The following is a 25,411-nucleotide window of genomic DNA, read 5'->3' on the forward strand; positions in this document are numbered from 1 at the left end:
TGGTTATTTATGAACGTCTTAGTTGCAGGTGCGATAAATCATGCAGTAAATGTGACAATATTTTGAATTAAACGTGAAAATGGAATTGTCTCAAATAATTCCAACACTGACAGCGGCAGTTGAGACAATAATGAATCCGACAGCAACTGCCACAGACAGGATCACGGCACACAAGGTAACACCATAATAATAAAACAGTCTGGTAACAAAATCACAGGGGTTTGTAATGATAAATTTTATCGAAATAGAAAAAATCCAAAGTCGGGATCAATATAAATATCCAGAGTCGAGATCAATATAATGTTTATATGTTTATATTGATCTCGACTCCAGATTGTTTTTATTTTCATTGAGTTAATCATTACAAACCCCTATGAATAAAGTAAATAAACAGATAAATTAATTTAAATACTGTCTGAACTGGTTCTGAAGTACAGTTACTGTAGATGTCTGTCTGACTTTGTTTCATGTTGTTATTTTTTATATAGATTTGGGACAAACGTTCATTTTTGTTTTAGTACTATGAAGATGTTAAAGTGTGTAGAACTATAACAGCTTGGGCACAACCCTGCATAGTGCATATGGGTAACAGTTTTCCATTTGAGTAACAGTTACCTGCTTGAGTAATGAGTTACTGAAATGAGGAATTTTGTGTAAGTAAAATGCATGAAGTTGTTTTAAAAAAAAATTTCAAAAAAGGGAGTAATAATTTTGACATGGCACCATTACTAACATATTGTGACAAAAACCGGACCCGGGTGCGGTATTCCTAAGTATTCCTTGGTAGCGTGCAGGTAGTACCCAGCTCCCAGGTCGCAGTTCCTGTCTAACCTTATATTTTGTATGATCCGTAGGTTAAGACTACAAGTCTCAACGATTGCTTATCCGGAATGATCCAGTATAATAAAAGACTCAAGCCAGTAATAAAAGTTAAAGAATATATTATCTAACTGAGAAAGTCACAACATGTGTTAAATAAGAATGATAATCTCCATAATTCCAGTAATCTCACAGAGGCTAAGAGCCGCACTCTTGAAACTTATGAGTCTTTCCTGAGAAATCGACTACTGACATCTCACAGAGGCTAAGAGCCGCACTCTTGAAACTTATGAGAGTCTTTCCTAAGCTTGTCATAAAATACATATACAATGATAACTCATAGGGGTTAAGAGCCGCACTCTTGAAACTTATGAGTTTCATATCCTATAACCAAATAATCCAAGAAATAAATACTTAGCCTCGGTTGGCCTGTCTCACACCCGAGACCTTACGCAAAGGAACTATAATATAATCCCTCCGATACTATAAAAATACACATCGTACACAATGCATCTGTACCTAAATCAAATGCACAAATCTTCATAAACATAAAAACGATCTAAGTATAATAACAGACATTCTTTACAATATTTCTACAACGAATACACTCGAAACGCCGACTACGTCATTTTGACAACAAGTTGTCAGCGACGAACACATGAATGTCAACAACGACATTTACAGCTAAATAAAGTCGTCTAACAATGAAATCGACGGTATCTCAGCGAGATAACTAACACATGGGTTTGTACATTCATTGATTTACATGTAATGTCGATTACTTAATCTTATATCGAACACATTCCACACACTAGTCATGTTTGTGTATTGACGGAAAGATCGAGACCGTGACGTGATGCACTCGTACATTATTTCAATCACTCTCGCATCTTAACAATTAATTCATACAATGCAATAACTCAATGAATAACAATCTTCAGCATTTATATTTCTATGTTCACAGCATAAAACTGCCACGCTACATCCTAGCGCTATTTATGTCAGAATCTTCAAATATTCTCTACCACACTGTATCGTTTATGTAAACTGGAACACCTCGACCCGATCCCTGATCGGGTATATGCCCTAACCACAGGCCACTAACCTGTTTTGTTACATCTTAAACACTGTATCTTAAATGTAAACTGGAACACCTCGATCCGATACCTGATCGGATATATGCCCAAACCACAGGCCACTAGGCCTATTTTGTTACAATATCTTACTATATTATCAATCAAAATAGGACAAACTTCATTGTCTCAATTTTGGAAAAAAAATCACAAAATAAATCACCTCCGTTGCTTACTATGGTGCTAAAAATAGAACACAGGTAAACTCATTCAAGTATGACATATGCACTGAATGAAGTAAATGGAGAATTAACACATAACTTGCCATCTTACAACAAAGTGAGACAACAAAATTTGGTATGTCATGCAAAGAAGCAAATAGTCTTAGATCATTTGTATGGCATTCTGAAAATTATGACGCCCTTTTTTGATATTTTTCAAACAATATTATTTGTTTACTTTTCACAGAATTCCTCATTTGGGTAACTTATTGATTACTCAAACAGGTAACTGTTACTCAAATGGGGAACTGTTACTCTAATGGGTAACTGTTACCCATATGCAGGGTTGTGCCCAAACCTGTGTAAAGTAACATTATCTGGAAAAATAACCTTGCAAGATCAGACTTATATCTGCGACCATTCTACTAAGATACTTTGTCAATACACCGAAAAACTTTTGATTTAACTCAAATATCAGGTTTTGCATAAAGTTGTCGATATTCTTACTGCAAATTAATAAACACATTGATTAATTGGAATGTTTTTATAACAAGTCAAAATTGATTCTAAAATCCGAAAGTTGATTTATGGATAGCCCCAAACACACAATTCATTTATGGAAATCCATAGTTACATGATATTTTATTTTTGAATTATTGAATAATCCATTGAATTATGTATTATTGGCTATCCATAATTCAGCTTCATTTATGGATATCCATAATTCATTTATGAATAAATTTAAATGTGTGTTATTGATATCCATAAATCTGCATCTTCTATGAAGCAATCTTGTCTACAACAATGAATTCCTTTTGATTAAATCCTGAGATCTTTTAGAAAACCATTTTCAGAAATGCGTGGATTGATTTATACATAACAAATACAGATATTTAAGATAGGTCTTACACCAAACTGTTAACATAAGCCCCAAGGGATTGATCACAAGTTTGTTATCATAACTACAGCCTTCTTCAGCATATATTATTTGATGATGAACTACGCTGTTCAGTGTTATTGAATTCCAATCAAAAAGATAAAAGAGTTAATATTGTTCTCGCTGAGTTATGGATATCCTTAAATCATTTTTTTTTCATATCTGTAAATGAATTAATGGATATCCATAAATGTGCTGAACTCTGGTTTTCCTTAATTCATTTATGGATATTATACATAAATGACATTTCAAATATTCCACTTAGGCATGCCATAGTATGAGATGAATACCAATGCCTATGAGTATAGAGTTTGCACCTTTATGGTAAATTCTGGATTTCATTCTAGGGAAGTTTCACAAGTTATAAAAATTTCTAAATGATTTTGGTTGTTTATATTCAGATCTGTGAAGACTTCAAGGAGACATCCCCACTGTGTATTGATTGTGGACTGACTTTGTCACAGAGACATAATTCCTCAATCGTCAGACACTTTGGTCTTCAGCTGTTGGAACATGCCATCAAGTGAGATCTTTTACTGTAATAGCTTCATTTTTTTTGTCTTTGAAATTGATGTCACACCGCTGATGTAATTCTATTGGTGTTGAAATATTGATGGAAGGTAATTATGAAAATTAAATTTGTGTGTGTTAGGGGACAGAATACTCCAGGCAAATGTCATCTATCTGATCATTTTTGTGAAAAAATATCTCAGAGCCTTCACATTGAAAACAAATGTATCCATCAATGTGCTGTCACCGGTGTATTGTGACCACCATTATGTATCCATCAGTATGTAGTCACCTGTCTATAGTGACCACCATCATGTATCCATCAATGTGTTGTCACCTGTGTATAGTGACCACTATCATGTATCCATCAATGTGAAGTCACTTGTCTATAGTGACTGCCATCATGTATCCATCAGTGTATAGTCACGGACTCACCTGTATATAGTGACCACCATCATGTATCCATCAACGTGTTGTCACCTGTCTATAGTGACCACCATCATGTATCCATCAACGTGTTGTCACCTGTCTATAGTGACCACCATCATGTATCCATCAGTGTGTAGTCACCTGTATATAGTGACCACCATCATGTATCCATCAGTGTATAGTCACGGACTCACCTGTCTATAGTGACCACCATGATGTATCCATCAGTGTGTAGTCACATGTCTATAGTGACCACCATCATGTATCCATCAACGTGTTGTCACCTGTCTATAGTGACCACCATCATGTATCCATCAACGTGTTGTCACCTGTCTATAGTGACCACCATCATGTATCCATCAACGTATTGTCACCTGTCTATAGTGACCACCATCATGTATCCATCAGTGTGTAGTCACCTGTATATAGTGACCACCATCATGTATCCACCAGTGTGTAGTCACCTGTATATAGTGACCACCATCATGTATCCATCAAGTGTGTCACGTCTATGTGACCACATGTATCCACCAGGTGTTGTCACTTTAGTGACCACCATATGTATCCATCAGTGTGTAGTCACATGTCTATAGTGACCACCATCATGTATCCATCAGTGTGTAGTCACCTGTTTATAGTGACCACCATGATGTATCCATCAGTGTATAGTCACGGACTTACCTGTCTATAGTGACCAACATCATGTATCCATCAACGTGTTGTCACCTGTTTATAGTGACCACCATCTTGTATCCATCAACGTGTTGTCACCTGTCTATAGTGACCGCCATCATGTATCCATCAACGTGTTGTCACCTGTCTATAGTGACCGCCATCATGTATCCATCAGTGTATAGTCACAGACTCACCTGTATATAGTGACCACCATCATGTATCCATCAACGTGTTGTCACCTGTCTATAGTGACCACCATCATGTATCCATCAGTGTGTAGTCACCTGTATATAGTGACCACCATGATGTATCCATCAGTGTATAGTCACGGACTCACCTGTCTATAGTGACCACCATGATGTATCCATCAGTGTGTAGTCACATGTCTATAGTGACCACCATCATGTATCCATCAGTGTGTTGTCACCTGTCTATAGTGACCACCATCATGTATCCATCAGTGTGTAGTCACCTGTCTATAGTGACCACCATCATGTATCCATCAGTGTGTAGTCACCTGTCTATAGTGACCACCATCATGTATCCATCAGTGTGTAGTCACCTGTCTATAGTGACCACCATCATGTATCCATCAGTGTGTAGTCACCTGTTTATAGTGACCACCATGATGTATCCATCAGTGTGTTAGTCACATGTCTATAGTGACCACCATCATGTATCCACCAGTGTGTAGTCACCATGTCTATAGTGACCACCATCATGTATCCATCAGTGTGTAGTCACCTGTATATAGTGACCACCATCATGTATCCATCAGTGTGTAGTCACCTGTCTATAGTGACCACCATGATGTATCCATCAGTGTGTAGTCACATGTCTATAGTGACCACCATGATGTATCCATCAGTGTGTAGTCACCTGTCTATAGTGACCACCATGATGTATCCATCATCAGTGTGTAGTCACGGTCACCTGTCTATAGTGACCACCATGATGTATCCATCAGTGTGTAGTAGTCACCTGTCTATAGTGACCATCATCATGTATCCATCAACGTGTTGTCACCTGTCTATAGTGACCACCATCATGTATCCATCAGTGTGTAGTCACCTGTATATAGTGACCACCATCATGTATCCATCAGTGTGTTGTCACCTGTCTATAGTGACCACCATCATGTATCCACCAGTGTGTTGTCACCTGTCTATAGTGACCACCATGATGTATCCATCAGTGTGTAGTCACCTGTCTATAGTGACCACCATGATGTATCCATCAGTGTGTAGTCACCTGTCTATAGTGACCACCATGATGTATCCATCAGTGTGTAGTCACATGTCTATAGTGACCACCATCATGTATCCATCAGTGTGTAGTCACCTGTTTATAGTGACCACCATGATGTATCCATCAGTGTATAGTCACGGACTCACCTGTCTATAGTGACCACCATGATGTATCCATCAGTGTGTAGTCACATGTCTATAGTGACCATCATCATGTATCCATCAGTGTGTTGTCGCCTGTGTGTAGTGACCACCATCATGTATCCATCAATGTATGGTCCTCTGTCTATAGTGACCACCATCATGTATCCATCAATGTATGGTCCTCTGTCTATAGTGACCATCATTTGTTTGTAATCAACTTCATCATGTTCCTGTAATATTTTGTTAAATGTACATACATGATATTACAAATTTAATTATTGATTAATATTATTGATGTGTATTTTATCTTATCCACAGGTTTAGATGGCAATTATTGTCAACAGATGAAAAGGAAGTCTTGAAGAGAAATGCACTTGAATATATTGCAAATGTAAGATTTCTTGGAGCTACAGATGACATTACTTTAAACATAACCATATAATTAATTTTTCTTTGTTTTCATACCAAAGCTGGCTTTCTGATTGGCTAATATCTTTTTTGCATACCACTATGAAAAAAAATCTGAGAATGGCGAAACCCCGACGTTATCGTGACGTCACAATAGAGACATTGACGTTGCGTATTGATTTGGAAAAAAGAATTCCTTGAAAAACAACTATAATGTTACATTTAAACATACTTCATTTTGATCAAATAGAGTATAAAATTAATTATAAGTGTTGATGTCACTATTTTTTAATTTTATCGAGTTATGGAAAAAAAATTGTTTGCAAACTTTTGTGAGAATCCGCTACGCGGATTCACACAGTTAGCAAACAATTTTTTTTTCAAATTAAAAAATGGTGACATCAATGCTTAAATGGACAGCCATCGGAGATGTTCCTACACATCTTTATGGTAAATAATCAGTGAAGTAAAACATGATATTAATTAGGACTAGCAACTGTACATATGATTTTTTTTCACTGATACAAAAAGGGGATCAAATATTAAATCTTGTATTCAGGAATCTGAAATTTGTGAAGAAATTGTTTTCCTTTTGTATTTAGGGGACAGCCAATATTCTTGAAGAGGAATATCACATCAAAGATGGAGTATCTCGGATAACAGTAGAGCTTATAAAACGGGAATGGCCACAGAACTGGCCGTCACTCCTTAAAGACCTTTATGATCTGTGTCTGTTGGGAGTAAGTATGAACATTTTGTTTGTGTTGTTTGGAGGACAATTGACAAAGTGATTACAATGGTTATGATGACTGAAATTCAGTTACCACTGGTACTTTTGGTTGTGAGATTAAGGCCTGCTGTGAGCTGTTACTTGGTTACTAAATGCAGTACCATAGGTTATCAGTTTTAGGTCACTGCAGCCAAAATTCCTGTAGAATGTCATGATCATCATTGCCTAGCATTTCATCTAATCTGTTGAGCAAAATTTTTAATGCGTCATGATCAAGATGTCTATAGCATGCTGGGATGAAGGACTACATAATTTAAATAAAGGAATGACTTTGACCTCAATAAAAGGTTTTACCTTGAGGGGCTAAACTACTTTCCATGTCGAGCACCAAAATATAACTTGTATTGTAAGATACTAACCGTGGATTCCGTTTATCCTGCAACCATTATGGCATTCAAAATGAAAGCAAATTGGCAATTATTTACTTGGTTTCGCTCGAAGCGAGACGGTTCTTTGATGTGGAGGTAAAGATTCATTCACTAAACCGAATGAGTGTGTACTCCTTTTTACTGCCGTGGGAAATAAATAAGCGCATTTACAAACAGTATCCGTAATTCTATTCAGTGTAAAATATCACTGAAACAAAATGAAAATACTCAAAAAACGATTAATATCCATTAATGAATTACTTTACAATACATACCTTTGCCATGAGCCAAGAAAAAGACGACACTGCCATACGAGATTTTCTATATCGTAAAAATGACGTCATTCCGGTGAATGTGACGTCACGTTTTAGCGGGACTGAATGACGTTTCATTCACCGGAGGGTTCAAGTTCTGGGTCAAGTTAGAAAAAGTTCCATCAGATATGGAACAAATTCACGTGATCGTATTGACGGATAAAGCATTTCGTATTGACGGATAAAGCACAAGTTTATCCGACAGTAGTTATCGGTCAGTATGTGGGACAGTTGCAGGATAAATAGCTATATAAACCAACTTTAAGGTATGGCAGTGAAAAAGGGACATTTTATCTGAAGTAGGTTAAAACTCTGCTGAAAGTTCAAGACCATGACCATGGCTATCTTGATGCATTCAGAACAGATGTTTGGGATATTGTAGAATTGAATAAGTTTCTAGCTATAAGAATTCTACTGAGGACTGACAAATCTGTTTTGTAGCCAACCCAGACGGAGCTAGTCTTGAAGACTTACCTACGTTTGGCAGAGGATGTCGTAGTGTTTCAGACTATTCCTGCAGCACGACGACGCAGCGTGATGCAAGGATTAACTGCAAACATGGGAGACTTGTTTCAGCTGTTTATTACTGTCCTACAACAACACACCGTTGAGGTTAAAGAGGACACCCCAGATGCTGTGCTGGTCAGCCAGTGTAATTGTCGAGTCAGTCAGGCACTATTGACCACCCTAGCAGGCTACCTCGATTGGATCAACATGGACCATATATTCTCCCAGAGTGCTTTGCTGCTACAAATTCTGTGTTTGTTGCTTAGTAACAGTAATCTCCAACTTTATGCTGCAGAATGTTTACTGATCATTGTTAGCAGAAAGGTTAGTAAAAAGTATTATTGTAAATTTGATGAAATGCTATTCAAATGTTTTATGCAGATCTGAAATACAACAACATACTCCATTATTAGGGCCCCGCATCGAGATGCGGGTGCCCTATAGTAATCAGGTTGTCCGTCCGTCCGTCCGTCCGTCTGTCTGTCTGTCTGTCTGTCTGTCTGTCTGTCTGTCCGTCCGTCCGTCTGTCCGTTTTTTTTCTTTTGCACATTAATGATGGAAGGGAGTGGAGTATTTTCCCCATATTTTACATGATGATTCCCCATCCATCCTAGATCTGCTTGGTAATTTTTCAGGCTGAAATTAAATTAAAAAATCACATCTTGAATTTTAACATTTAAAAAAAATCACAATGTTGTTGCTCTTAACTGATAAACATTTTGTTATAACATTATGATGCAAAGTTGTTCAGAATTAAACAAGGAGTTGACTGTCCAAAGGTAAGGTCATGGGCCAAGGTTACTAAGTCAAAGGTCAAGGTCAAATTTTAAAAAATTACAACAACATACTCCATTATTATTATTATCAATGCTAGTACACTTTGCTATTACCCCACCACTTTTGACCTTTATTTTTTTTATTTGTGGTGAAGTATGGTATACAAAAATGTACATTACACATCTACCCTGTATTTTCACTGTTTAAAATTGTGTAATTTAATCTGTAAGGCCACTAAATCTTAAAAAAGTCAATATGTTGAAAAGTAGAGTATGCCTCTATTAGGACTTGAAATATTAGAACACCTGTTGAAGACTTACAGTGTCTTGTTTTGTTTCAGGGAAAAGTTGAAGAAAGAAAGCCACTTCTTGTTCTGTTTAGTGAGGATGCCATGTCTCTTATCTGGTCAACTACCCTGTAAGTTCACACTATAAGTAGGGCTGGGTACCTGTATCCGATACTGATATAATATGGTTACTCGTTTTAAAGAAATACGGGTACATACCCGTTTTAAAAAGTACCGATACTCTTATCCATACTTGAAAAAATAAACACATGATTTTCTAAGGAAATCCAAATGTAAATATTGGCTAAATAAAGGAGACAAGTAGTGAGAACATGATCTTTAAAAGTCTTGCAGTTCTGTTTTATAATGAAAAAAATATTGTTTTTACAACAATTTGTCTAATTAAAATGTCAAACCAAACAAAATGCATATGTAGTATGTAAGAAAACCAGTGTATTTCATTAAAAGTATCAGTACCGGTATCCTTTAAGTATTGTTGTTTATTTCTGAATACAGGGTTAGCCAAACTTTTTTGATAACCATGCCAAAAGTTTGAGTTATCAAATAATTCAAAGTTAGAAAAGATGTATTTGAATATGTATGCCATTTCTGTTCAGTACCAACAAAACTGTTCATATCTCACAGAGTAAGCAAATTCCAGATAACAAAGTTTAGATGCATGTAGGAAAATCAGCTTTGTACAATATGTATGATGTATAATATACATATGTATATTCAAGCCAAGAAATGTAATGGACTGGTCTTACTGCCAATGTTAATGAACTAGGCATTGTATCCTTCTTGCAGGATATATCTCCTTTATTTTTATCAGTGAGATTATCTCATGTTACTGCTAATTAATCTAATTCAAATTATCAAACAAACTAAAAAGAGCTCTAAGTGCAAAAATATTTTCAATTCTATATGATGTATTCATCCATTTGAACCTTTTGTTGTGAACATCAGGGCTGCAGAACAATCCTCACACAATGAATACTACTATTTGTTCCTGAAGAGACTGTGTCAGGTTTTAACAGAACTGGGAAAACAGCTGTGTGCTATGTGGGTGAGTATATACATGTATGTACATCAACGGCTGGGTTATCTCCCCCTCTCTTAAATCATGAATGAGTAGTCAAGTCATGTAATACAATTACAGAATGGTTATAGAAGTATTAGTAAGGTATACTTACTCTTAGTAGAAAATCGTTTGCTTTATATTGATATATGGTTCTGACACTTAGTAGAAAATCGTTTGCTTTATATTGATATATGGTTCTGACACAGAATAGATATTCCTTTTGAGATATGGTAAATATCATTACTAGGTTTTAATAATGTTTACGTAACAATGTGTTTTGTAGAATCTTATTATTACTGTAAATAATTGACCAGCAGTAGCTAGATGGTGATTTTCTGACTTGTTTATTCCAATCATTGTCAAGATTATAATTCTAATGTATTTTTCCAGGGCCAGTTACCAGATGTAAAACAGCCTGACACTTTTGAGAAATACCTTGAAGCCCTTTTGGTTTTGACCAAATTTCCAAGTCAGGTAAGCTGTGCTTTTCAATGCTTTTCTGACTTTTGTAACATAAAATTCTTCATACAGTTAAGCAGGCTGCCAGAGCCTAAAAATGAACTACAACACACTTAACTTAGCAGATTGTTGGTTCTCTTGAAACTTCTCTGAATTCAAAATCAATGTATCAGTTTTATAGATCAGTTTTAAATCACAGATTTGTTCTTGATGGTGTACAGAGGTATGCAAGATCCATGAAGTTGATGGCTTGTATATGCTCAAAGAATGTGATCATTGGCTTCTAGAATAATGTTAAAAGAAGATAACATTTCTTTAATATATTTTCCCTAATTTAATGTATAATATTTGTGATTGCATTTCTTACCAGATGATCAGCAGTTTTACCCTTTCTGTGTGGTCGAGTTTTCTCCGTCATGAGAGCATCAGTTCTGATCCGATAGTCCAATCCTTTATACCAAGGCTGTTTGAAAGTGCAACAAAAACACTAGAAAAGGTAAAATTTAGATAATCAACATCAATATAAAGCATAGAAAATGGATGGATGACAAAGGTCACAAATAGGCTTCAAGAGATCTTAAAATTGTTTTGATTCCATCAGAATTTAATGAAGCATAAAATGGTTTGAAAAAATAAAATATTATAACAAATCTAGCTCCATGTACATGTATATATAAAGCATTTCTTAAAAGAAGAAAAAAAACACATTTTTAACTGGTTGATTTTAATATGTTATTATGATTTATTGAAGGTGGGTTTCCCAACCCAGAACAATTCCCCCAGTTGTAAATACTCCCGACTGGACCATGATAGTGATGAGGAGTTCACCACTTTCTTCTCAAGTAAGTCTGATAGTAGTGGCTGCTAGCAAGCACACCTAACTACATACAAGACGCATGGTTCATACAAATTTAAAGGATAACACCATCTCCTGAGTAAGGTGTGTCATTCTACTCTTTCTTCTTTTTATGCTTAAAGTTGTTTTTCAGTCTCAAACCTATCTTGATTTCAAACTTTATTTGTTATATAATAGTGTTACTTTACAGAGTACCGAGCAGACGTAGCTGATACACTAAAGCTTGCCACTGTCCTCCAGCCTGAAACAGCATTCTCATTTGCCGGTCTGTGGTTACAGGGTATCCTGCAGAAGCCCATCGACACAGGAGAAGGTAATACAACAAAAATGTTTTGAAAATGGGGCAGGGGGTTGCCTGTTTGCTTACATTATGTCTGTCCATCTAGACAAGATATTTGTATTGTGTCATGTGCCATTGTAGGTTCAGAGAATGGATACTGTCGACTTTCCTCTCCATCTTTTATTGCTTGGGATGCCATGACAGTTTGTCTGGAGAGTGTACTGTCAAGGGTTTTAACTGCCAAGACTCCCCCGAACCAGCAGGAAGGCATCTGTCTCCTTGGTAATGTGCTGGAATTTCAAACTGAGGTAAGAAAGTTGTTTTAACCTTTGACTATTTTATGACTACTTTTGTAATTTGGTTTTTCTATACACCAACCATAAATTATTTGATGCAACACCTTCTTGAAAAAATTGCTTTAAAGCCCTGGCAAAAATTTCAATACAGATTTCCCATAGACATATGGACCTTTGTATATAGGCTTGCTTGCAGATAGCATAGCCTACTTGGTCAACATTCTTTAATTTGGTAACTGTAGTAATTTCAATTTGCAAAAGTAATAACAATTTCTTGGGGTATGCCTGATCTTCGAATTTACAATTTTCAGTATTAATTTGGCTTATAAAAATAAAATTCACTTGCTTTCAATTTGTACATTTCATAACTATTATTTGATATTCATGAAATATGTACCAACATGACTGTCATGCTTACATTGTAGGACCCCCTGATTTTGTCCTCATTGTTGTCGTGTATATCAGCCTTGTTTCCCTTTGTAAATGAAGCTCCAGACAAGCTACCAATGGTTTTAGAGAAGGTGAGTTTCACTCTTCATTCTGTTCATTCTTTGATTTTACTTAAGTAATTGTATTTTGCCACTTTCAAATCTTTTAAATATCTTTTGGATGTTTCATTTCTAAAGCTAAAGTTTTATTCACAGAATGTTGATGAGTCGTTCGGAATTTGAGCTTATATTTGTAGAGTTTTGATTATAATGACTTTCTCCTCAGATATTTTCTGCTGTGACCTTCAACTTGCCCGGCCAGACTAAAGCTACACGTAGTAAAGCTGTGAAGAACGTCCGACAGCATGCCTGTTCTATCCTTGTCAAGATTTGTAAAGTCTACACAGACCTCTTGTTTGTATGTATAATAACCTAACTTATACACTGCAATCATTAGAGTTGATAATGTTTTTCAACATCTTTTATGATCAATCAGAAATATTGCTTTAAATTAGGACTGGGTACTAGAACTTCTGTCCTATGCAGGTAGATAAATTCTACTATTAGATAAGGTAACTATTTCTCTGTACCAGTTATTGGATCACTGGTGATATTGGTACACATTTGCTGTAGTGGAAAACTGTTATTTAATTGATGTTTAGTTTCAATTATATAATTGACAAAGGAAATTTTAATTCCATGTTACATTTTAATGTCATCAAAGATAGTTTTTGGTGTTGTGAAATAAATAGTTTTTGGTGTTGTGAAAAAAATGTTGTGTAGGCATTTTAGTTTTCTGGTTTACCTTTCAGCCAGCATTTGACAAACTGTACAGTCACATACAGGTGATAAGTCGTGATACAGAACAACTCTCACAGATGGAGAAATGTATTCTTATAGAGGCACTGATACTCATTAGGTGAGAAATATTATTTATCTCCCCTTAGTCTTGTCCTGATTTATCTCCCGTTAACTGGAATAATAGGGTAAGCAATCTACTGATATTGATAGATGTAGGTGAGGGTTTATTCCCCTGAGAAAGACTTGCATAGTAGATATTGCTTATCCCCCCTTATATTTAGTTAGTTCACCTGACCCGAATGGCTAACACTGGCTAATGATACCATGAATATGCATCTGTTGTCCATCTGTAAGTTGTATGTTAACATTTCCATTAAGTTGCTACTGCTCATAAAGCTCTGCATGCCTTGTAACCAATTTGGCTAGAAACATACTTTGGGAAAAAGAAACAAGAGTTTGATGTGAATGTGCTGCAGTGGTAGAAGGCGCAGGTATTTTTGGCAAGGCGATTGGGTGCCGTAGATCGTGAGTTCAAGGCCCGGATCGGGCAAGAGTCAATAAATTGTCATGCTTTGTTAAATTGTGTTTCTTTGATATTTAATAAATCTTGGCTGTGAGACCTCCCTTGGATAGAAGGGGTGGGGTTTTGCATACCTGAATTATTCTTTATTTTGGCAGAAGCACCCTTTGGGAAAGGAGAATATAGTTTGTATAAATCTTTGTTCTGATTCTCATTGGCCAAGAAAGCTGAGGCTCTTAATGCACTGATAACTTTACTTTAATTTTTCATAAGTCAGATGAGTGTTACAGGCCCTCTGGACTTCTTGTAATGTTGTTGCAGTATAATGTATACATGTAATAATTGATACAGTTTTGCGTACTATCTCATCTTAATGTCTTCCATTGTTTCCTTTCAGCAACAAATTTCATGATTTTAATAAACAGTCGTCGTTTATAGGAGAAGTTCTAACACCTGTTAAAGATTTGTGGCTTTCAGATGAGTTTAAACAGTAAGTTGTTTAATTACTTGTATCATATATCTGGAGTGTGTCTATATAACTCTTAAACCAAGCACTTATAATGAGATAATCCAACATTTGAATACATGATGTAGCCTTTAAACATATTCCACTGTATCAGGATGGATAATTGATTGGTTCATTTCACTAGCTATCAATTTCCGATAATTTATCACTCAAAATATTTTTTCTTTCATGTGTTTCACCACTTCCCTTCAAATTAAAGTTAGATTTAAAAACATGGCTGATTGGTTTATTGAATAAATCTTATTCAGAAGAAGTCCTCTGTATGTGTAATAATGTTTGTTTTATTTCCCCAGGGCGTTTTGGGCACCAGATAAGTTTATGTCGTATATTGGGTTGGATCAGGCTCCTGTAGAACCGTCATCAGCTGATACCTGTGGTATTAACAGATCACATGTAAGTGTTTAGAGCTTCTCTTAGCTTCATATAAAATTTTGACTTTGCTTTTACTTCATATAGGATACAGTATCAATTGCTCAGATATCTGTCAAATGTCACTAGTTGATTTCAGTTTCAGGGCCCAGTTTCATGAACATTCCTTAACTTTAAGGAATTCCTTAACTTAAACTTCCCCATAGAAAAGCATTACAAAAGTTAAGGAAAAAATCTTAAGTTAAGGAGCCTTCCTTAAAATCTGTAATGCTTTCCTATGGAGAATTTTAAGTTAAAAATGCTCCACCGCTGACAAATGGTATTTTTCACTATAAAAAGCAGGAGTAGATGATGTACTATTTTTCTTCAGTTGCAAAACTAACTTACTTTACACCATTACCACCATTGAAAAATTTGAGCTTCTAATTTTACTTCAAGTTAAAATATGAAAAAGAATTAATTGCATCTCGTAAAAAATATGTGGGACTATATTCTATATGGAATGAAGTATTGCTTGCGCATGCAACAAAGGCAAAATAAATTATTTTATGTTATTATTTGTGTTAATTATACCTTTATATACACGATTTTTCACAAATATCTGTTCAAATAATGAATATCATTTATGCTCTGTCGGCAGTGGAGCATCTTTAAGGAATTCCTTAGATTTAAGGAATGTTCATGACACTGGGGCCAGGTCTCCTGTAATACTGTAAAACCTGAAAAAATCACTTTCAATAGATTTTCACTCTCTCTTCCTCCAACATTGTAACATGTAAGACTTGATTATAACGATAAGAGCTAATAATATGTATTACTAATAATCCACGGATAGTAAAATACTTGTCAAACTGTTTTCCAGATGGTTTACTGTCTCAACACAATCCTGGCTGTACTGAAGAGGAGTAGATGGCCTGAAGATTTACAGGTAACCATTTCTTGTCTTATGTTACTCAAAGTCAAACTTTCTGAATTGTTCTGTTTAAAGTTGTAAAGTGATTAATTTTTAAGCCAATACACCTCAGTGCTTACTGCAATTTACTGATTTATATGAACAATGGACCCTCGATGATTCACATAATACCTGTCTATACAGAATTGCTCTGTTGACCAACTGTACCTCACTGTATATCAGATGTTTTACTTTGTACAGTCCAGTACTACATTATACAAGACTATGAGGCGCCACAGACAATGTTAGAGTTCAAAAGATAAATGTCTATCTTCTGAGATGAGGAAAGTAAACATTGAATTGAAACAAATAAGTTTCCTCATCCCAGGTAGACGGATCAGGTGATATGAACAACAAAGAGTTGTAATAAATCTAACCACACATTTATCAAATGATGCACACAATAAGAATATAATCATTTTATTATACACAGCAGAAGAATTAATATGTTATTAATTTACAGTACTATTCGCCACAGATTGGGGCTTCCCCAAGAATGTTAGAGGAAACTCGAGGTTGGGTCCCCCAATTCAGGCCACCTGATTGTGGCAGAGCTTGGAGCTACTTGGGGCAACCCCTGGTAGATGACTCGAGGCAACCCCTAGCATACAAATTAATATGAAAGAATCAATTAATAATGAAAATGTTTCCGATATAAAATATCAGCCTAGTTAACGTACCTGGTGCTGTTTAACTATAAACAATTAAGTAAATAATTTTTTTGAGTTTAGGTATAAATCCCTTTGAGCTGGGGCTAAGCTATTACTGCTTCACAGATGGATGTCTGGATGGAAACTCGCTGGAGCTTCAATACGTACATGCAGGTTATTATGGATGAGTTTATACCTGTAGATATATTTTACAGGTAGCCAGTAGTGCAGGGTTTGTGATAGGAGTGATGGAGGATGGCACCACGGCCCTGAGGAACCCTGCCACCACACACATTAGTGTACTGCTGGAGAATCTACTTGCTCTCACTAAGTATGAATCAATTATCACTTAATCAGGCAATGTCATCTCAACAAAAAATGTTTACCTCGGTATTACTTCCGAACCTTATGATGATGAAAATTGGAGGATATTTGTATGGCCTGTAGCCATTGTGTAGTGCACTTTCAGTTAGGTCTTTGTGATCTTTACCCCAATGTCAAAAGTCGAGTATGAGGTCAAAAGTTCACTTTTTAACAGGACATTTTCACATAAATTGTTGTCCAGTCCATAACTTTTGAAGCATTGAAGATATGTTGAACTTGATGGATACCTGTATCACCTACAAATAAATGCACATTTTATAATAATTTCTTGTTGTGATAAAGTACTGTATAATGTATGTAATTTCATTTTTCATAAAAATTTCTATGACAACACTATGAAACTTGCCAAACAAAAGAGTCACTAGAAACTCATTGTGGATTTCTAATGTTCTTGTTGCAGAACTATGAATTCAACATGGCAACCTGACTGTCTAAAATTGCGTCATCCAGATTTTGATAAGTCCTACGATTTGTCTGAAATTGAAAGACTAGCTGTACTAGGTGAGAAATTTTTTTCATGTTAGATTTACATTGACAACCATTGACCATGGTTTCTAAGTCTTTCCTATTGAAATCTTAGGGTAACATGTTAAATAATGAATTACCTACTTTACACAGCTAGAGTTCAAAATATAATAAAACCTAAAACGTTTTCAAGAATCAAAGAACCAAAAAAAAATGCTTATTGTTGGGTCATTATTTTCCACTAGATTATTTGATGCTTAGTTAATTGTCAGATTATGTTGAAGGGAAGTAAATTTTCCTATGGTAAAACAATGTAACTTCTGTAAAGATATCCTATGGGAGAAAAGCCAATGTCAGATAGAAATAGGTAGGTTTTCATAGTATGGAACTTTACTTCATGGAAAGATGGTTATTCTTTAGTGACATGTTCTTGTAAAGGTACCACCTGATGTTCAGTCTGCTTAAAAAAATTGCTTGATGTCGAAATTCAAATACAAATGTATACTGACCATAATAATCAAGCTTTATTGTTACTGTTCTTCTATCATTTACAAGGTATCCCTCCCCCGTGTGTAGACAACACTGGTAATTCTGTTTCCCGACAACCTTTAGAGAGGATGCAACTATTCCTCTCTACTACACACGACACATGGTAAGGTCTACTCACTGATCGCTGAATTTATTGCCACATATTCTCTTCCTGATATCAAGATAATTTATTCCTTTATCATACGGTTTAGCCATAATACATACTTTGAATGAGAACATTACATAGTGCTTGAGTGCAGTGTCAACAGAAAACACAACATTATGTAGCTTCTTATTGAGTGGAACCTATGTAATGTGACTTTTCATTGAGACAGAAAAATGTATGTGATGTTATTATGTGTTACAGCTGTCACATTTTAGGAAATGCTGGACCGTGTCTGGGACAGGAGTTCTATACCATCCCTAACCTAACACATTCTCTTCTCAACTCCATCCTCACCAACCTTGACTTTCTGCCTGACTACAGATTAAAGCCTATGATTCATATCCTTTATAATTGTTAAATACTTATGGAAGTTTTCAGGTATTTTTGTGATGACATTTATTTTTCATAAGTTAACTGAATGCTACTTACTTTGGTTTGAAAGTATTATGTGATGTTTGAGATTATAGTCTGTGGCATTTGTAAACAAAGGAAATGTAAAAATTAAAATATAAGATTACATATGAAGCATATATATTATCCTTGACCGATGTCAACGTGTGTTTGTGAAGACCTATGTACAGAATTGTCCTAAGCGGTGCTATGAAGTGGCAGTTATACCTCTGCTGGCCTTCCTGTGTCCCTATATGTACCAGGTAGGTATCAAAGCTAGTTAGTATTGATACCATGAAAAGGTTGAAATTCACATTCAAAATCATAGAATAAGTCAGTATCTGAATTTACTAACCAATGACAAATATGTTGACTGGATATTTCCATTATCATTTTATGGTTGTATATATATCAGTGTAACCCTGGTCAATACTAGCCGCAATATATCGCTCGGCTAGAGAGAACTTCTCTTTAGCTCGATCAGTTGAGCGTCAGACTAGTAATCCAGAGGTCCCGAGTTCGATCCCTGGCAGAGGCAGGTATTAAATTTATTGTAAATCCTGCACACTGTCACTTTGGCGCCCATGTAGGGACTCGGGAATGATACTTCACGATACCTGTGAAGAAATCGTTGTGACCCCTGGAAACTCGAGGACGAGTTGATTCCTGGAGGGGGAGTATGTAACCCTGGTCAATACTAGCCGCAATATATCGCTCGGCTAGAGAGAACTTCTCTTTAGCTCGATCGGTTGAGCGTCAGACTAGTAATCCAGAGGTCCCGAGTTCGATCCCTGGCAGAGGCAGATATTAAATTTATTGTAAATTCTGCACACTGTTACATCAGTTTCACACACAAAAAATTAAACAATAAAACTTTTTTGAAGAAATACACAGCACCGGGGCTTGTCACAGTATTCAAATCATGGGTTACCTTATACATATATAACACAAGCCCTGAGATGGAAGTTTTTGCTAATAAAGTCCCTGTGATGCACAGGTATTATGATAAGTAAGAGAAACATTACCTGTATAACAAAATTTGGAATTTATTTTTTTTCCAGAGACTGAGTGCCAAGTGGGCTGTGATTAACCAGAGAAATAGGTAGGTTATCTTAGTGAGTGTGAACCAGATAGGGACAGTGAAATTCAAGTATGTCGATATGTGTACAAATCATGATCTGGAATGGGGTACAAATATGCAGATAATTAAAAAAATATATTGCATTAAAGTGGGTTCTTCTGCAATGAAATGTTGCACATAATAACCACTCTGCCCCATATTTCATATTTTAAGTCATACGTGTATATTACTGTATATAAGATTATACCATGTACTGTATCCTACTGTACTTATTGCAGTCATCAGACAGAGGAAGGTAAAACAGATACAGAGGAGGATAATCCCGAGTCCCAGGAGGTGTTGGAGGACCAACTGACCCGCCAAGTGACTAGAGAATATGTGGACCTACTTGGTAAATGTAGTCAGATATTGTTGTGAGGACACTGGCTGAGTTGGGGTTTCAAGGAGTTGGGTTTCACCTCTCCTGAGTCAACTCGCCTAAAGGTGATGTGCTGAAGTCCCTGACCATTATCGGTGAAGTTTACACCTGGTCCTGCTAATATTCAGATGTATCATACTAACATGTACTCACGTGTGACCGTAAACTATGACTGCCTATATTGGCACTATATGCACATTGAGCATATTCACCACAATATTGTTGTTTGACCAGTGGTAACCGGGGTATGTTCACCAACCCAGTAAGCATGATCTGGTTTCTGTTGTATCAATCTTCACTATACAATAATGTCTTAATTACAATATAATGATAGCACATTAAGGTTATATTTGCCATAGAAAGTATTTGTTGATCTTCTTTGTTAGTATTTGTTAGAAGAGAAGAGATAAAATACTAGAGCATGTTTTTTTGTCATAGCTACAATTTGCCGTCACCGTCCGCTGACGTCTGAGCAGAGCTGTGTGGAGGACCAGATGATGGATGAGGAAGGTACAGACAATCAGACACAGCAGCAGCCTGTTAAGGACACCACCCTCAGTGAGCTGGGCATTCTCTGTATGAAAACTGAGGTATGCATTATTGTGTGGGCCGATAGATGTGTTATTCTAAAAAAAATTATTTGTTTAAATTGAGTTAGAAGACATTCATCTGAAGATTTTAAAGTCCTTATCGGTATTCCTGGTGAATGTGCATAGGGATTTAAATGAAAGGTACCCAACTAATAGGAATCAGTCTTCAAGCATACATCAGGTAGATAATTTGCATTGGTTATTTTTGAGTAATTTGTACAAAATTATTTTATTACATGTATGTACTTTAAGGTAATAAAGTTAAATAAAGAAAGCCTGAAAACCATGCATCGATGACAACTGAGATGTTCAGAATGTTCTCAAATTAGTTACCAGGTAGAATATATTCCATTTTCTTGTCTTACCAAGTAAAACTGATACATGATACATTAGTGTTTTCTTTGTTACCAGGAAGTATACCCCTCTATACTGTTGTATGTGTTTAACTCACTCTCCTGGAAAGACTCTACAATGATACTGCGGGCATGCAGCGTGTGTTGGCTGACAATAAAACAGGTATTAAATGTTTCAAATAACATCTTCTATTAATTAATCAATTTTATCAATGGAAATTGAGTGTAATAGAGTAGATTTCACACTGACAGGAATAAATGGCTGCTGGACATGCGAGGCCGCCCTGTGTCATTGGGATACCCTGGGATACATACATGTATATGTACTGGGTACCTGTGTTTATTTATACTGGGTATAGAAGTAGATGTACAAGAAAAGAAAAACACATCTTTATTCAGATCAGTGCATTCTTTACAAGTACAGTAACCATATGATCTATCTTTGTGAGAATTTATTAACTGTTTGAATTTTTTATGACCTGATGTCAGATAAGGCTCTCTGTGTAGAATCATATTAGCAGCTTGAAGGAAAACCTTTTAAACAGATATAATACTTGTGTAATACTTTGATGTTTCAGTTGATGGCAGACAATAAATTGGTACCGGAGGCAGTCAATATATTTTTCTACGCAGTTCTCCACGGCCTCCAGGTTCATGGTCAACATGAGGCTGCTCAGAATGATCTTCTTATATTAGGAGTACATATGTATGAGCTCTTGGTATGTATTATGTACAAGTATACATCCCACAGGTTGTGTTTTTGTATGCTAAATCAGTTATTGTTCTGAAAAAGTAAAACCTGACATCTCTTACCTTACAAAATGCATAGAAATCTATCCACATTTCTTGTAGAAGAATTTTAGTGTACTGTACAGATTAAAGAAATTAAAGAAATTAACAATTACCATCCCTTTGGTTAAGAATAATAAATTAATCATAAGAGTTCAAAAAAAATGTATATGTCATATTATATTTTGACAATAACCCTCCTTTACTGGTAATGTCTGTTGAGTTTTACACATTCTCTTACCAATTCATATATACAAACAGCAATGCATGCCCAGACAGAAACTCCCCATCAAGTTCTATAGATATACTGTCATTGTTTAATTGATCCACCTAGATTAAACATTTGCAGATTGCTGTAGGGTTATCCCCCCTAAATATTTATGTTTCTAGATTTAAAAAGATGCATATTGCAGACAAGATAAAAAGTAACAATTCTGCTTTCAGAACAAAAAGGTTTAATTTGAAAATAGAGAAATGTAATGTATTGCCTAGTGCCTAATATACTGTAAATGTGCTGATTATAGTGCAGTCAAATTTTAGTATGAATATGAAAAATTGTAGATTACGATTTATTATTAGCATGAATATAAATTAGCCAATTCCGTGATTTGATATGTGAAATACCATTTTGCAAATTTCATCTCTGTACATGAATTAGCTCTACAAAGACAGCACAAAAAGCGCTAAAATAAAAATAAAATGAAATAAGTATGTTTACAGTATTATGAAATGAAACATTGAAATGTATTAGTTGTTTTACAGAGGCCACACTTCCCTAACATAACCAGTATCCTACTACAGGTCCCCAACTGTTCTATAGACGCCGTCAGGGTATGTATAGTTATACACATTATCAGAGACCAAAAATCATATTTGTTTCCATAGTAAAAATATTTCAAATTACATTCACCCATGCTTTCATTGACTCTGATTTTCAAACATCTTATAATATTTTTCTTGCCATAACATCATTCATAAAAATGTATATTGTTGCTCAATGAGTGTGTGGTGGCAAGGTTCCTCAGGGCCGTGGTGCCATCCTCCATCACTCCTATCACAAAACCTGCACTACTGGCTACCTGTATAACACCACGTTATGAATTGTCTCCCTTAGATATATCACTAGTATACCTAAAGTCATTATACTTTATTTTTCAGTCTTTTGACGAGAAAATATTGCAGCCAAGTCCGCAGAAACAGTTATCAGATAAGAAGAAGAAAGACATCTTTAAAAAGCTAGTAGCTGACATCATTGGGGTAAGTTATAACTACCTTTCTTTTCTAAGCAAAGTTTTTGTTGGATGTGTACCAAATGGGAAAAAAATCCTGATCATTGATAACAGTCTGTTTCAATGAGCATTGAAACTCTTTTATTCACTGTCAATAAGTGTACTCAATGTAGTGACATTTATTTAAATATTCTTGTAATGGGACTAATTCATGTACCACGTGATACCAATAACGGTTGTGCGGGACTAGTATCTCCAGTGGTGATGGAACATAACTCTTTGTAATCTTCCCATTGAAATGATGTTATGGCGGGATATCATCCTTTGACGTCATTCCATCACCAATAGAAGGATATCATCCTTTGACGTCATTCCATCACCTATCACGTGGTATGTAAGTTACCGTAGTCCCGTTAAAGAGCACACGTATTCACATTCAATATTAATCTCTCTTAGCTATCAATTATAATAATTGTAGTAGAACTTAGATTTATCTAATTATTCAGGATTATATGCTTAAGTTGTCAATGAAATCTATTTTATCATTATTGTTAATGTGTTGTATAAAGTATCAATCTCAATGACCATATTTTTTTTCATAATTTGTTTCAGAAAAGTGTCGGCCAGCAGTTTAAGAGAGAGGCACAATATAAAAACCTACCTCCTATATTTACAATCAAACCAAAACAACCATCATTGGATGAACTTGAATCCAAGGACCTAGGCCTGTGTAGCTTATTTAAACCAACCAATGGAAACTCATGAAGGAAATCTTTTCTGATATCTTATTGTGATTGGTGCTTATGCATTGGAGAAGATGGCGACATATGATGTCGGAGAAGAGATCAACATGTGATAAACCCATACAAGTAAACAGTTGTAACTTGGATCTTTGTTTATTGGCATGTACATGTAGTGAGATTAGCATATGATCAAATTTTCCACCGGATGATTTCATTTGTTATGAAACAATGATGAGATTTGCATGATTACAAGTGTTGTGAGATACAGTATTACCATGGTAACTAGTGTTACTGTTTACCAGCTGGAGCTGGTTGGGAACACTGAGAGAGCGTACCCATAGGTCATTCTTTTGTTATTGACACACCTTGTAAAGGTAAGACTAACTAGTTGGTTGAGAGTATAGGGACAAGATTTATCTCCTAGACATGTGTTCAGGACAAGAAGATTCCAAAGAGTGATCACCATGGAAACAGGTCCATTGGATGACTTGTGATGTTCTCAAACGTTCAGGTGTGATGGTGCTTCACATATAAAAAAGCAATTTGATAGGTAATAAACATTCTGTATGTGTTCACTGGTGGGCGGTCTAACCAGTGCAGTATTTCCATGTTTATTTGGCTTATGTGTAGATATGAGATGATGTATGGGTTGTGTCTCCTGATGCCTAAAAGGTCTTCGTAATCTAGCCAGTGCAGTATGTATGGTATCTATTTATTTGACTCCACATTTAGTGTAGGACCCAGTGATGCCATAAACTTATATTGTTATAAGTGTTGTATAGGAAGTGTGCTGAAGAGAAAAATATCCATCACTTTGTGTCTCCCCTCGGAAAGGAAAATTCAACAAGCCATAATACGGGTATGAAATGATACTGTTGTTAAAGAGACAAGTTTCAATTTCTAAGATCTGGTGTTTATAGAGTATATGACCAACTGTTGCTCAATATATGCATCTCAGGGTACTTACTATTTTTGGAAATATCAAATCCAGTCACTTTGGGTAATTTATGGCAATGTTGTTTTTTTCTTAGAAATTCCATCATTCCCAACTAATAGTATATGATAATGTTTTCCAAGAAAGAAATGTTAAACATTGAATTTCTTACTTCAAATCAGATTGACGAAAATATATAGTTAGTAATAGGATCTCTAGAATTTATGATTTATTCATAATTTCTAATTGTTTTATATATCCGTACATGTCTATCTTGTTTATGAAAATATTTTCATACTTTATATAACTTTTTTTAAAAACTTTATCATGATAGTAGAAACATTGTAAAAGTATTTCTTGAAGATGTTTTGAAAAAAAGGACTTTACTTCAACTTTACTGCACTATTCCACAAATCCTATAATTGTGCAATCTTGTGTTTGTACTGATTGGTGTATATCAGTGTAAGTGGAGAATGTGCAATAGCTCTTTAATTATGATATGCACCTATACATCATTCTTTTGTTAATATTTGATAAATCATTGTACTAGATTTAGATGGAACCAATCCAATTATTGCATTAAAAACATCCATAAATAATTCATGGATAAAACTTGAA

The 25,411-nt window shown here is 35.5% G+C and overlaps 1 protein-coding gene across 1 annotated transcript; it reads left to right on the forward strand.

The window, feature by feature from the left end:
- Positions 1-35: 35 nt before the first annotated feature.
- LOC138318077 (exportin-5-like) lies at positions 36-25,411 on the forward strand. The gene is made up of 31 exons (XM_069260159.1): positions 36-175; positions 3,452-3,573; positions 6,374-6,446; positions 7,066-7,203; positions 8,377-8,766; positions 9,560-9,636; positions 10,472-10,571; positions 10,977-11,060; positions 11,416-11,541; positions 11,797-11,887; positions 12,092-12,214; positions 12,323-12,489; positions 12,903-12,998; positions 13,192-13,323; positions 13,718-13,824; positions 14,624-14,716; positions 15,046-15,145; positions 15,984-16,049; positions 16,939-17,054; positions 17,508-17,608; positions 18,128-18,224; positions 18,468-18,603; positions 18,821-18,919; positions 19,718-19,758; positions 20,016-20,128; positions 20,594-20,745; positions 21,157-21,261; positions 21,677-21,817; positions 22,650-22,718; positions 23,046-23,144; positions 23,729-25,411. Exons 1-31 carry the CDS (start codon positions 80-82, stop codon positions 23,879-23,881), a joined length of 3,603 nt encoding a protein of 1,200 aa, XP_069116260.1. The 5' UTR covers positions 36-79; the 3' UTR covers positions 23,882-25,411.

Source organism: Argopecten irradians, chromosome 3, assembly GCF_041381155.1.
Source record: "Argopecten irradians isolate NY chromosome 3, Ai_NY, whole genome shotgun sequence".
NCBI lineage: Eukaryota > Metazoa > Mollusca > Bivalvia > Pectinida > Pectinidae > Argopecten > Argopecten irradians.